The 12819-nt window shown below is 34.9% G+C and overlaps 1 protein-coding gene across 1 annotated transcript; it reads right to left on the bottom strand.

Annotated features, from left to right (window-relative positions):
- Positions 1 to 8357: 8357 nt before the first annotated feature.
- LOC113288005 (pyrophosphate--fructose 6-phosphate 1-phosphotransferase subunit beta-like) lies at positions 8358 to 12517 on the bottom strand. Its single transcript, XM_026536931.1, has 16 exons — positions 12224 to 12517; positions 11956 to 12117; positions 11720 to 11841; positions 11197 to 11250; positions 10977 to 11083; positions 10619 to 10724; positions 10389 to 10452; positions 10195 to 10283; positions 9970 to 10101; positions 9681 to 9851; positions 9462 to 9577; positions 9246 to 9357; positions 9054 to 9138; positions 8920 to 8964; positions 8739 to 8807; positions 8358 to 8619 (listed from the first exon to the last, which is right to left on the bottom strand). Exons 1-16 carry the CDS (start codon positions 12396 to 12398, stop codon positions 8543 to 8545), a joined length of 1686 nt encoding a protein of 561 aa, XP_026392716.1. The 5' UTR covers positions 12399 to 12517; the 3' UTR covers positions 8358 to 8542.
- Positions 12518 to 12819: the final 302 nt, after the last annotated feature.

Raw genomic sequence — 12819 nt, 5'->3', positions numbered from 1 at the left:
AGAAATGAGTAATACTCATGCCATTGAGTGGAAAACATCCATGGATGAAGATATGAAGTCTCTTCAAAATAATCGCACTTGGGAACTTGTTAAGTTACCTAAGGGTCGAAAGAAGATTGGGTGCAAGTAGTTCTATACGATAAAGGATGGAATTCCAAATTCCAAGGGTATCGTTAGTGGTGTACGATAAAAAGCAAGGTTAGTGGCTAAAGGACACAAAGGGAAGGTGTAGATTATAATGAAATTTTCTCTCCGGTTTTTAAACACACTTCTATCGGAGTCATTTTAGTATTTGTGGCGCAGTTTGACTTAGAGCTCGAGCAATTAGATGTCAAGACAACACTCTTGCATGGAGATTTGGAGGAAGACATTTATATGTCACAACCCATTGTTTATGAAGTTGCTGGTAAGGAAGATTATGTGTGTCGACTTGAGAAATCATTGTATGGTTTGAAGCAATCACTAAGACAATGGTACAAGAGGTTTAATACGTTTATCTTGCAGAGAAAGTATACTCGTAGTGAATACGATCTGTGTGTGTAATTTAAGAAGTTTCAAGATGGAAGCTTTGTTTATCTTTTACTCTATGTGGATGACATGCTCATAGCTGCCAAGAGCAAGTCAGAAATTAATATTTTGAAGAAACAGTTGAGTTTAGAGTTTGAGATGAAGGATTTTGGTCCGGCTAAGAAGATTTTGGGTATGGAGATTACTCGGGATAGGTCAAAAGGGAAGTTATGTCTTACTCAGAAATCCTATCTGGAGAAGGTTCTTCGTCTTTTTGGAATGCATAACTCCAAAGCTGTTAGTGTTCCAATAGAGCCTATAGTTAAGTTATCAAAACAATTGTGTCCTACTACAACTGAGGAGAAGAAGTTTATGTCAAAGGTTCCCTATGCTAATGCGGTAGGTTCTTTGATGTATGTTATGGTTTGTACTCGTCCGGATATTACACAAGCAGTTGGTTTAGTTAGTCGTTATATGGCTAACCCTGGGAGAGCACATTGGTATACGGTGAAGGAAATTTTGAGATATCTTAATGGGACCTTGGATATTGGTTTAGTGTTTGAGAAGGAGCAAAGTTTGAAGTTTTGTGGATTTGTTGATTCATATTATGCGGGTGATAGAGATAAGTGTCGTTCTACTTCGGGGTATTGTTTTACATTGAGTGGAGGACCTATTAGTTGGAGGTCTATGTTACAATCAATTGTAGCTTTTTCTACCACAGAGGCAGAGTATATTGCTGTGACAGAGGATGTTAAGGAAGCATTGTGGCTTCGTGGTTTAGTTGAAGACTTGGTGATTATACAACGAAGTGTTATTGTGAACTGTGAAAGTCAAAGTACTATTCATTTAGCTAAGAACCATGTTTTTCATGCATGCACCAATCATATTGATGTTCGTTATCATAAGGTTCGAGAAGTGGTTGATAACAGATTAATACATTATTGAAGGTTGATATTGAAGATAATCCAGCAGATATGTTGACGAAAGTCTTTCCGAAAGTCAAGTTTGAGAAGTGTCTCAGCTTGATCAATGCTTCTCATTGTTAAGGACCTATGGGGCATTAAAGGCCACGGTTAACTTGTGAAGATCAAGCTCAGTTTAGTGGAAAACATCGGCAAAGCGGAGAATTGTTATATTGTCGATGTTTTAGGAAGAGTCTACAATAGTCTAGAATCTTCTAGAGGTTTCCTTGTTTGTCTAAGTTAGGGTGTTTCTTGATTTAGCTATGTTTGAGGTTTCCTAGTACAACTCATATACTTTGAACTCAGGTTTGTGGTTTCCTAGTATAACTCTTATACTTGGAACTCAATTTTGTAACCTATATAAATAGGCGTACAAATCTTAAGGAAAAACACGCAATATAATTCAGAGAAGAGTTCTCATAACTAGAGAATTTTAGGGTTTATAACGTTTTGTTCATAGAACATTCTGTTGGTCATAGTTTTTTGATTGATTCATCAATCGTTAAAGTTTAATTATTTGTAAATTTGTTCTATAATAAGAGTTGATCGTAGCCGTTTGTGGACGTAGGCATATTGCCGAACCACGTTAAATCTTGTGTCTTTGTTTATGTTTCGTGCATCTACTTTCTGTTTTCTTTAGATCTACGTGATCCAAAGAACTAGTGTCTTGTGAAGAGGTTAATTCTAAGGTCTTAATCCTAACACTAAGAGCGCCCAATAAAGAAACACATAAATGGAGACCAGTACGTGAATTAGTGACAACAAAAATCTTGCATTGTGAATTCTCTATCCATAATTAGAACGACAATAATATGCAAGAATGATTTTCTTGGTTTTAGTTTGTCCAAGAGAAGTTTTCTAAACTCCGAAGTCTTTTCATATAGTATGTTATGAAACCCTCAAATCTTCAACACCACGAAATCTATGCATCAAACCAAAATCTCACCTAAAGATACTCATCCCCAAGTTAACAAAATTTGGTTTCATACAGAAATGAAGGTGCTAAGAACAATCATAGTCATGACTTGTTATAAAGCCAAATATTTAAGTTATATTTAACTTTTAGTTTTTTCGGCTGAGACACAATGGTGTACGAGATGTTATATCCAAACAATATTATTAAGTGCGTCTGAAAAACTCAGAAACCTAGACACTAAATATAGAGTCGTCCAAGACAGAAATATTAATAACGTCTTAGCATTAGAGATGCCAAATTATATGAGTGTCTGCCTCTAAACACTCTTAATACCTATGTCCAGCTGCAAACGTACGTTACAAGGACGTCCAACTATATTTAGCGATTGTTAAATCTAGTTGCCACATTTGACTTTTATGAAGCATGAATACTTCAAAATCAGTGACGTATCCGTGTTGGCCATATCAGTATCAGATACTTATGGATACCTGGGGATACGTATAGGATACTCAATTCAAGGTATTCTCCTTTTTTAAATTACAAAAAAGGTAAGGGATATTTTGGGATACATCTCCGATACTCTAGAACGGATACTTCGTATAACTTAGATATATATTTTATGCACAAAAATCTATATAACTATTACTTTACAGTAAAACCCCTGCATAAGAATATCCTAGGGACCACAAAAAAATATTCTTATATGGGGGTTATTCTTATATGGAGGTCTATATTGAATAGATCGAAAGAAAAACTTTCATACATGCACTTGATAAAATACGCATATATGTATTGGAAAGACAAAAGTGTATCTAGAAAAATATAAATGCAACTTTGACACCGAAAATCGACCAATAAAACTATATGAGTGAAAGACAGTACTTCTTTTTTTCTAAATCATGTAATTTTATTACTAAAAATAATACAAAGATACATCTCAAGGCTAATGAGCTAGAGTTGATTTACAAAAATGATAAGAAAAAACCAAGATTACAGGAGATGAACTGCCAGAATCTACTCACTTAGGAGATGAACCTGAAATATATTCCATCTTCCCTTTCTAATTCTCCCAAAAAACTAGGTTTCTCCTCACAGTAAAATACAGTCCCTTTTGCAAGCAAAACTTCATTCTTGGCCATCTTGTCTGCAGAGAAGTTGATTTCTCTATAGGAATGTCTGAAGGTTATGTTACTTATATATCTCTTTATGTTGTTCCATCTATTCTTAACAATCTAAGGAATGTTGTCATTGCTAAAAGATTTTAAGACTGCTAAGGAATCAAGACTGAAACATACCTAATTTTTTCTTAACTGCCCATTCTCCTGTTATCACCAGTGCCATCACCTCTGCTATATAATTTGTTGCCACTCCAAGGCCTCAAGAAGTTGTTCCCATACAATCACCATACATATTTCTAGCCAGAAAACCAACACCAGTATTTCCATGATTCCCTTTGGATGCACCATCACAGCAAATAAGGATTTGATTTCCAGTAGGCAACTTAAAGAAACATTGCTTCACCCAGTAATGTGAGTTTTAATTCCAGTGATACCAAAATATGAAATAACCTGCAAATCATACATACTCCCCCATTTGGTATCACTTATCCTTACATCACACTCTCTTGTGAAACTAATAATTCTCTGCTTGAACTTATTGAAACTTGGTTCTTCATCCTCATAAATCATTTTATTCCTTGTATGCCATAGTTCCACCATCACATTGAATGCACAATTGTACCATATTGCTTTTATTGCTTCACTTTTGCCTTTAGCAAAGTTTAGAATTTCCTCAAACTTTATAGGGTTCACAAAATGGAATATGCCCCCCAACTAATGCCATATTCTATTACTGAAATCACAGTGCCATAAAATATGTTCCATCATGTCCTTCCCACCGCCACAAAGATAGCATTTGGATACTGTTGTGAAACCTTTTTTCCTTACTGCTTCTTCAGTTGCACAGGTTCCTCTCAAAATTTTCCACAAATTTGCTGAGGTGTAAGGATGCGCACTTGGACTCCAAATTTTGTTTTCCCAAGAAATTTCAGGATATTGGTTTCTCACCAATTGAGCAGCATTAGATACAGTGAATTTTCTGCTGCCCGAACCAACTTGTCATGCTCCTCACCTAGTGCAGGTAATTCATTTTTCTCAAAGAACCTATACATCTCCTCTGGAATTTGCCATACTCCATTAACAATCAAATGCTCCACTTTAAAATCAGGATGCTGCACCACAAAGTCATCTTCTGCATGTCTTCCAATTAGAGCATATTCTTTAATCCATTTGTCATGCCAAACTGAGATGTTTTTGCCATCCCCAACTAACCATCTCTTACCTTCAGTAATCACCCATTTGATACCAGGCCATATAGATGATTGTTTATGATATGTAATCCACTCACATTTCTTATTTTTATACTTATCCCTCATGAACTGAGTCCATTCAACCTCTTCTGTTTCAATCTTCCATAGCAGCTTCATTGGTAATGCTTTATTCATAGCTTCTAATCTTCTCAAACCCAGACCACCTTCTGAAATTGGAGCATTGACTTCATCCCATTTTACAGTAATTAACTTCTTAACAACAACGAAAATTTATGAGTGAAAGATAGTACTGAAAATTGACCAGTGAAATTATATGAGTGAAAGATATTTGCACTAATTGTGCACAAAAAAGCAACGAATCTACTTTGAAGCCAAATAATTTTGTAAAATGGTTACAAGAAACTCTTCATATTAAACTTTGATGCATGGCAAGACTTATTGTATTTATACTATAATGACAATTATTCTTATATGGAGGTAGGTTCCTTTAGACGGGATCGGAAAATTTTATGACTTATTCCAATATGAAGTTTATTCTTAAATATGACTGGCCCAAATCGGGACCAGAAATTTGTATTCTTATATGGAGTTTATTCCTATATGGAGTATTCTTCCAGAGAGGTTTTACTGTATATACAAAATCTAAATATATTTATATTTATCAATACAACATCATACAATTATATAAATATCTAAGCCTAAGAAATTGTTGATTATAAGGAGAGAAGACTTGGGCAGTCATGTTCCTCGTCTTGTTCAGAGAGAAATATGAGCATTTATAGTTTCATTTATTCAATTAAGAGAAGTAAGATTGAATTCCAACGTGTTGAGGATCTAATGTTTGCTCACAGTAATCTTTGTTTCCTTTCACGAAAATATGAATATTGTACGAAAGGAAAAAATAGAATATGGAATATTAGTGGAGATACATATTATCCACTTGACTATACGAGAGAACTTGAAGTTCCAAATCTTTTCACTTGACGAGCCAGATATAGAAGTGTTGTTGGATGAAGACAATATTGACAAGCAATAAAGTAGCAAAGATGTTAGATAATTTTTTATCAATTTTTATCTGATATTCCAAATTCCAAAACAGATCGAATGAATTATTATTATATATAATAATTTTAAACATACACATATCCTGTATCTCTATTCCTACTTTTTAAATTAGAAGAATTCCCGCATCCTTGTTCATGCTTCATACTCTGTATGTTTCAAAAGATAGGCTAGTTTCGTGTATAAATCAAGAATATAAAACAAAGCATGGACAACTTAGCCTAGATAAAGAGCGGTCATGATGCATTCCGTGGAAAGCCAAATTCATGATTGTGGTTTGCTCTAATTAAAATTAATCATTATGAGTTTTTTTATTAATTAATGTCTCATTAATCTCTCATAATGAATAATTTATTTAATTTTTCATTAATAAACATTTTAATAAAAATTATATCAATACAAATTAGTGGTTAGTAGTGGAAGAAGTGGTGGCTGGTAGAAGTGGTGGAGGCGATAATGTCAGTGGTGGTGGAAAAAATAATGTTGATGGGTGGTTTTATGGTGGTGATGTTGGTAAATATTCGTGGACATTATTAGTTCTCTAAATTTACAACACATGCAACATTATATCGTGAAAGATGTAGTTGGTCATCACGATTGATAAAAAATATTATAATATTTTGAAGATGATACCGTACCATTTAGAAAAAAAAAATGATTGTAACCGCCGAATCACCTAAACGGTATCCCTGCTACCTTTATTATCCGGTTGTATAAATCATGGTTCCAACCATTCAAATAAAATTGATCGCAATAAAACAAAGTATATAACAATAAAAAATATAATAGAATAAATTAATTAACGACCTAAGTTTGTTCAACCTAAACGGTACCCCTTCTACCTTTACTCATATTGTTTGTGATTCAAAATTAGAAGTACGACAAACGGCCAACGGGAGGTAGACGGCGGTTGTGGTGGAGAAACAAGTGGTATTAGATGGTTTGTAGTGGTGGTGATGGTTGTTGAGTAGCAATAAACTATGTTAATTTTGTGTCGCTACAAAATGGGTAACATTATAAATTAAAGTTGTGGTTAATCGTCTTTTTTTTGAAGCATGTTAATCGTCTTATTAATAATATAAACTCGGTTAAAATACATGAAAGATCAAAAAAGATAAAGTAAACCACAAAATGTCACGTTATATAATTACTACAAACAAACGGGCAGAAGTCAAAATCAATACACAAAAAATTACTTATTATCAAGATGTGTCGTTATGGTAAGGGTCATACCCTAGCTATGTATATTTTCCTGCCTATTTCTTTGTACCGTGTATTATAAAATGAAGCTTCGCTAAGTTAGGGAAGATAAAGACCGGTCCTGATTTTTCCTCCCAATTGGTAAATTCACGATTGCGGTCGATCCCATGAATACACACTTTAATTGAGAAAAATTCATTACATATTCTCTTATTCCCATCTCAAAAGTCTAAATCAAAATGGAAAATTTTGATCAACTCAAAATAACCAACCTACCTTCCTATAAAACTGAACAATTGATTCTCTCGCTCACATTCGGTGGGATTAGTGGGTTTGAAAATTCTAATTCCTTATTTTGGAGCAAACGAAAATCAAAAATAAAGTTGGGAAGGGTGATAGATTGTTGAGAGGAAAAAACTCAAATCCCAGAGTATAGTTCCATTCAATCTTCTTTCAATTTTCTCTCAATCTTCGTCCACCAAAACGTACATATGTGACCAGTTAAACTACTCTGTGGAAAATCCTTTCTTTTTTACATTGTTTCATGTATGAATTTTTGGGGTTCTATCATTTTATTAAAAATGATTTTTTGTACATTTAGCTGAAGTATGCATTTTCAAAGATAACCTTATTGATTAGAATAAGCTCGTGGTTGAAATTTAGTGGTGCCTGTATTTTGTGATTAGCCAGATTATGAAAATTTGGCTATCGCATGTCGTTGGGGTTTTAATCTATTCACAACTCTTTAGTCTAGAAAGGTGAGTTTTTCTCAAGAACCAATTTTTCGTTTCTATTTGTTTAGATTTAGTGGAAATAGAATTCTGATTTCATCTTGATAGATAAACTTAGAGAGAAACTTATAAGATTATTCAAATGACACATTATAATTTGACAATAGATTGATATTTACATAATGATCTTACATGTATACAAAAGTCCATGTTCTCCGGAATTCAATAAATAATCTAACATGATTATACGTGATTTACATACCACCCGTGCCATTATGGCACGGATTAAACCCTAGTTAGACATAAAACAAGCTTATTTATTTGAAACGGTGGGGTTTGGCTAGTTATTTGACAATTAAGGTTTGGCTAGTTATTTGACAATTAAGCTACCCAACTGTTTATTATTTTCCTTCCCTGCCAAATCTGGCTGTTGCCTATGCCTATAATAGTTTGGCTTAATTATTTGACAACCACGCTGTGTTATGTTTTTTTTTTTTGTTTTTTTTTTTGTTTGTGAAATCTGGGTTTTAGGCTTAGCAACGCGACTACGGTTGCTCTAATCATGTATTACTATGTAGCAGAACCCAAGTTTCTAAGCATACCTTCTATGGACAATTTTGGGAGGGCATACAAGGGTGAAGAACAATAACTTACTATAACATAAACATCAAACTGAAGCTTTATCATACGGCAAACGATCTTCATTTTTGAATTGTTTAAATTGAAACACGAGTTACACACGTGATGGGTAAAATAGTCATCTGACTAGAAAAATGAAGCGGGCAACAAAAGCGTAACAAATTTAATAGAACAAGGCTAATAGATACGATTCCCCTTAGGCTTGGGCACCAAGCTCCAAAAGTAGTGTGTGGTTCAGGGCATTGGATGCCGGACCATGGAATTGAATCGGACCTGTAGTTGGAAGTATTTCAGAGTTAGTTGTTCCATGTTTCATTTGTGTTCTATAAACATGCGGTCAACTAGAAATCACTAGAAGCAAAACAATTTCTAAAAGCAAAACAATGGCCTACCTGGGTTGATGTATCGATTCTTAATGGCCCATTCATCCCTCATGGATGCAAATTTTAAGAAGGGTGCACCTGAAATTTCAATATCATTATTAGTTAATCATGTTTTTTTGGTAGCGAAGTCAAAAAATAAAAGAAACGAAGGTATATCGTCAAGTATATCGTCATGTAAAACAAAACTCACCTTCAAGCTCCACCATTGCCTTCTTGATTACAGGCTTAAATTTACCTATAATAGCAAAACAGACCAACATGAGGTATTTTTTAAACCCAGTCAATGAGAAAATACGAAAACAATATTAGAAAGTTACAACATACCGTGTCTCCTCTCCACGTCCATAAGTGCAGTCAATGCAGTCCCACCAACAGTCCACTCTTCAACAGGAGCACTCAAGTTTCCAACCTGCATCAAAAAATTACAGATATCCGAAAATATCAATTCAACCAGTAAATTCCCCAACTCATTTTAAGAAACATAAGAATCATGATACAACGGATAAAATCACCAACCGAAGATATGAGCCCAGTCTTTCCAGCATGGAGCAGGGCACCAGCAGCATAACCCAATGCATAGCAGTAAGTAGAATCGAAATTAGTAGGTAAACCACATCTCCCCTCATAGCTGCATATGAAAACAGCATATGGATATAATTAACGCCAAAATTCATTGGAGTGAGTCGGTGATAATCAAATATGAGATGTTTTCAGCACAAATATGTTGGTTACCCGAAAAAGTGGGACTGCCCTTTGAACTGTCCTTTGTATGCACCAGCCTGCTTTCGTTTCTCCAACTCAATTTCAACCATTTGAATGAGCATTTTTTCTGTTTCTATTTTGGCAACCTATACAAATTCACTAATTCAGTAACATAGTGGCCGAATAGAATGAAAAATATTTATGCAGGGAACCCTTCATACATGATCATCTATACACAAGTTGAGTTACCTGAACATTTCCGTGTGGATCTCTTTCAAGCATCAACTGCTCTTGAATTGCTTCAGGTAAGAAATCAAAGAGCTGATGAGACTGATCTCGGAGTTTGTTTTTCCATGCCCCGGCTTCATCCACAACATCATGAGCTAGGATTTCATTCAGCTCAGCAATAAGCTGTTGCACCTGCAAAAGAAAATCAAAGCATACATTATAAAAATTAGGTCTATGTAAAACAGAGGGCTATATACCAGAGATCCACAAAGGCACAGTCAAGAAATGCTAAAACAACTCATAATTTTACCTCAGGAATGAAATCAATGAGACCTTCGGGGATAAGTATAACTCCGTAATTGTAACCAAGTTCTGCACGTTTGCAGATGATATCAGTAATGTAGTCTGTTACATTTTTCAATGTTTGTTTTTTGGCAGCAACCTGCAGTAAGAAAAAAAATCACGTGAAGACTGAATCTTATCTACTTCTGACCAGATAAGAAATTGGAAAATGAGGCAAGGTTGAATGAAGGACCTCTTCTCCAATGATAGTAACATTGGGGTGAGTCTGCAAAGCACACTCCAAGGTAATGTGAGAAGCAGCACGCCCCATTAGCCTTACAACTGTCAGATAAGAAGTCGGTTGAGAAAAATAGAAGGAACACCTACAAGGATATATATAACCAGAATCCAGGAGAATTTATAAAATGGGTCAGTGAGATAACTTACAGTGATAGTATTTTCCAGTAGAGCGAGCATCAGTCATAACATTGCCGATCATCTCTGCGTAAATCTGCATTTCAATACTTACATCAGAATGCTTAAGGCCAAACTTGTAAAGTTGCAAGAATCTTACAATTTAGTAAAGAACTACAAGTAGGCAAATATTTGATTCAGGATAAGAGAGAACCGAAACGACATAAAAACAGTAACTGACATATTGAAGAATAATTAATCACCTTGCACGCTGTATCAAATCCAAAACTCGTGGGCACTTCCTTTGACTTTAGATCACCATCAATAGTCTTTGGACAACCAATCACCCGGGTTTTCATATTACTTCCCCTGAACAGAACGAAGTATCAAAAAGATTAAATACAACTGAACTAATAATCCCCATGAATCAACAATAGAGGTCATTAAACCATATTGCAAAAAAGTAGATTGAAAATGAAAGATATGTGCAAAGAGAACATAATGAGGGGCTATAATGGGATCACCAGACACAAATTAAAAGAGTCATGTCTGCCAAAACATTTGGTTTGCTAAATTCCCAGGAAGCAGAATCATTCAGTCAAGCCAAAATCAAACTTATACCTGAAGTTTTCAGCAAGGAGGCAAGCATTTGTGTTTGAGTCATCCCCACCAATAACCACAAGCCCGTCTAAATCAAGCTTCTTTGATGTCTCTTGAGCTTGCTTAAACTGATAATCACAATTAATGTATATGATGTTAAAGCCAAATAGCTCTAAGTTATACAGCCGAGGCTCAAATATACAGCTGAATCTTTTACTTAATTCTTAATTATAATAAGCACCTGGTCTGGAGTTTCAATCTTGTCTCTTCCACTGCAGATCATATCAAATCCACCCTGCACATTGTGCATATTAAAACATATGTTAGGATACAGTTAAAACATAATATTAAAACATAATATTGGAATTCAAATCAGAATACACTAGAACACAGTATTTTTTTAATCACTAATAAGACTAGTCACTTCCTTCCTACTTCACCATGCATAACACATTAACTCATTCAGAAACTCATACTCAATGATCTAATAGCCAATTTTTATTGTAACCAATGCTTTAGTCTACAATGCAGTAAACAGAATCTTAACAATTCCAAAAGCTTAGCTATGATCTTTCTTGATCCAGGCATGCACAGTATATAATGGCAAATCAACACAAAATTATAATGTATGTTATGATCCCAAGAAAATTCAGTTAAGATTAGATAAATACCAAAGATGTATTCAAACAACAATTTTAATCTAAATGAATCCTCTTTAAAATATTAATTTCACAAATTTCACAAACAATTGAATATCCACTCACTTGATTTCTGTAAGGGTACACAAATTCAGATGTCAATTCGACATATTTCCCTTTCATGATCCCAGCAGGTCCTCCTTTGAATCCATATAGTGTACTTCCTGGCACTCTATCCTGCAAATAATCTAACCAAAACCAAAACAAAATATAACTTATTTCACAAGAAAATCATTATTTATATAAAAACACTCAAATCAACATACGAACAAACAAACAAACAAACAAACAACAAAACTCACCAAAAATCCCAGAAATAACATTATGTCCACCAGGTGCTTGTCCACCAGACAAGACAACACCGATTTTCAATTTCTGATCTGATCCGGATAATCCTGTTTCATTAGGTACTAATGATGCTGATGGTTGTCCAAACAAATTCGGGAAAAGCTTCGCGATCTCATCTATAACCACACACCAACAAAAATCACATTAGATACTCCCACAAAAATCAATAAAAAACAAGATCCAAATAAAGCATACTCAGTCGGGGATAGAGAAGAAAAAAACCTGGATTTCCAGCAGCAGAACTTTTAGGACCGTCATCAACATTGAATGGTTTACGAAGAACAGAAGGAAAAGGAAGAGCATGATTGAGTCGACTCGTTTGAACTTCACTATAGAAAGAAGCGAGTTTGAAAGTACGTGATGATTTAACATCGGTGCCGCCATTAGAGGTAGCCATTACAGAGAAAGAAAGTGATTAATGAGTTAGAAGTGGATCGACAGAAACGAGGGTTTTTTTGGTTAGCTTTGGGATCTCAGACTGTGCCTGTGTTACTCAAAACTAAACTTCTTATAATCTTGTGTTTGGGGAGGGAGAGAAAGTAGTTGGAGCAAGGCTAATTATGTCCTTTTGTTTCGGCATATTCCGTATTTTGCTCCTCTTGTACAAGGCAAGCTAGGCCCAAAGTTATTTATAGTAACTGAACATTCGGGATGTAAATCTCAAGCTAGGCCCGTGTAGGTTATTGGAGTATCCGATTGAACTAGGGGTGTGCAGAAAAACCGAAACAACGGTTTTCACCCGCAACCGTCCGCAAAATTACGGGTGAAAAGTAATTCGCAAGAGTCTATGGATCGAACACGGTTGAGTTTTCAAATCC

Source organism: Papaver somniferum, chromosome 6 (assembly GCF_003573695.1).
Source record: "Papaver somniferum cultivar HN1 chromosome 6, ASM357369v1, whole genome shotgun sequence".
Classification (NCBI taxonomy): Eukaryota; Viridiplantae; Streptophyta; class Magnoliopsida; order Ranunculales; family Papaveraceae; genus Papaver; species Papaver somniferum.
This window is presented reverse-complemented; position numbering and strand designations above follow the sequence as displayed.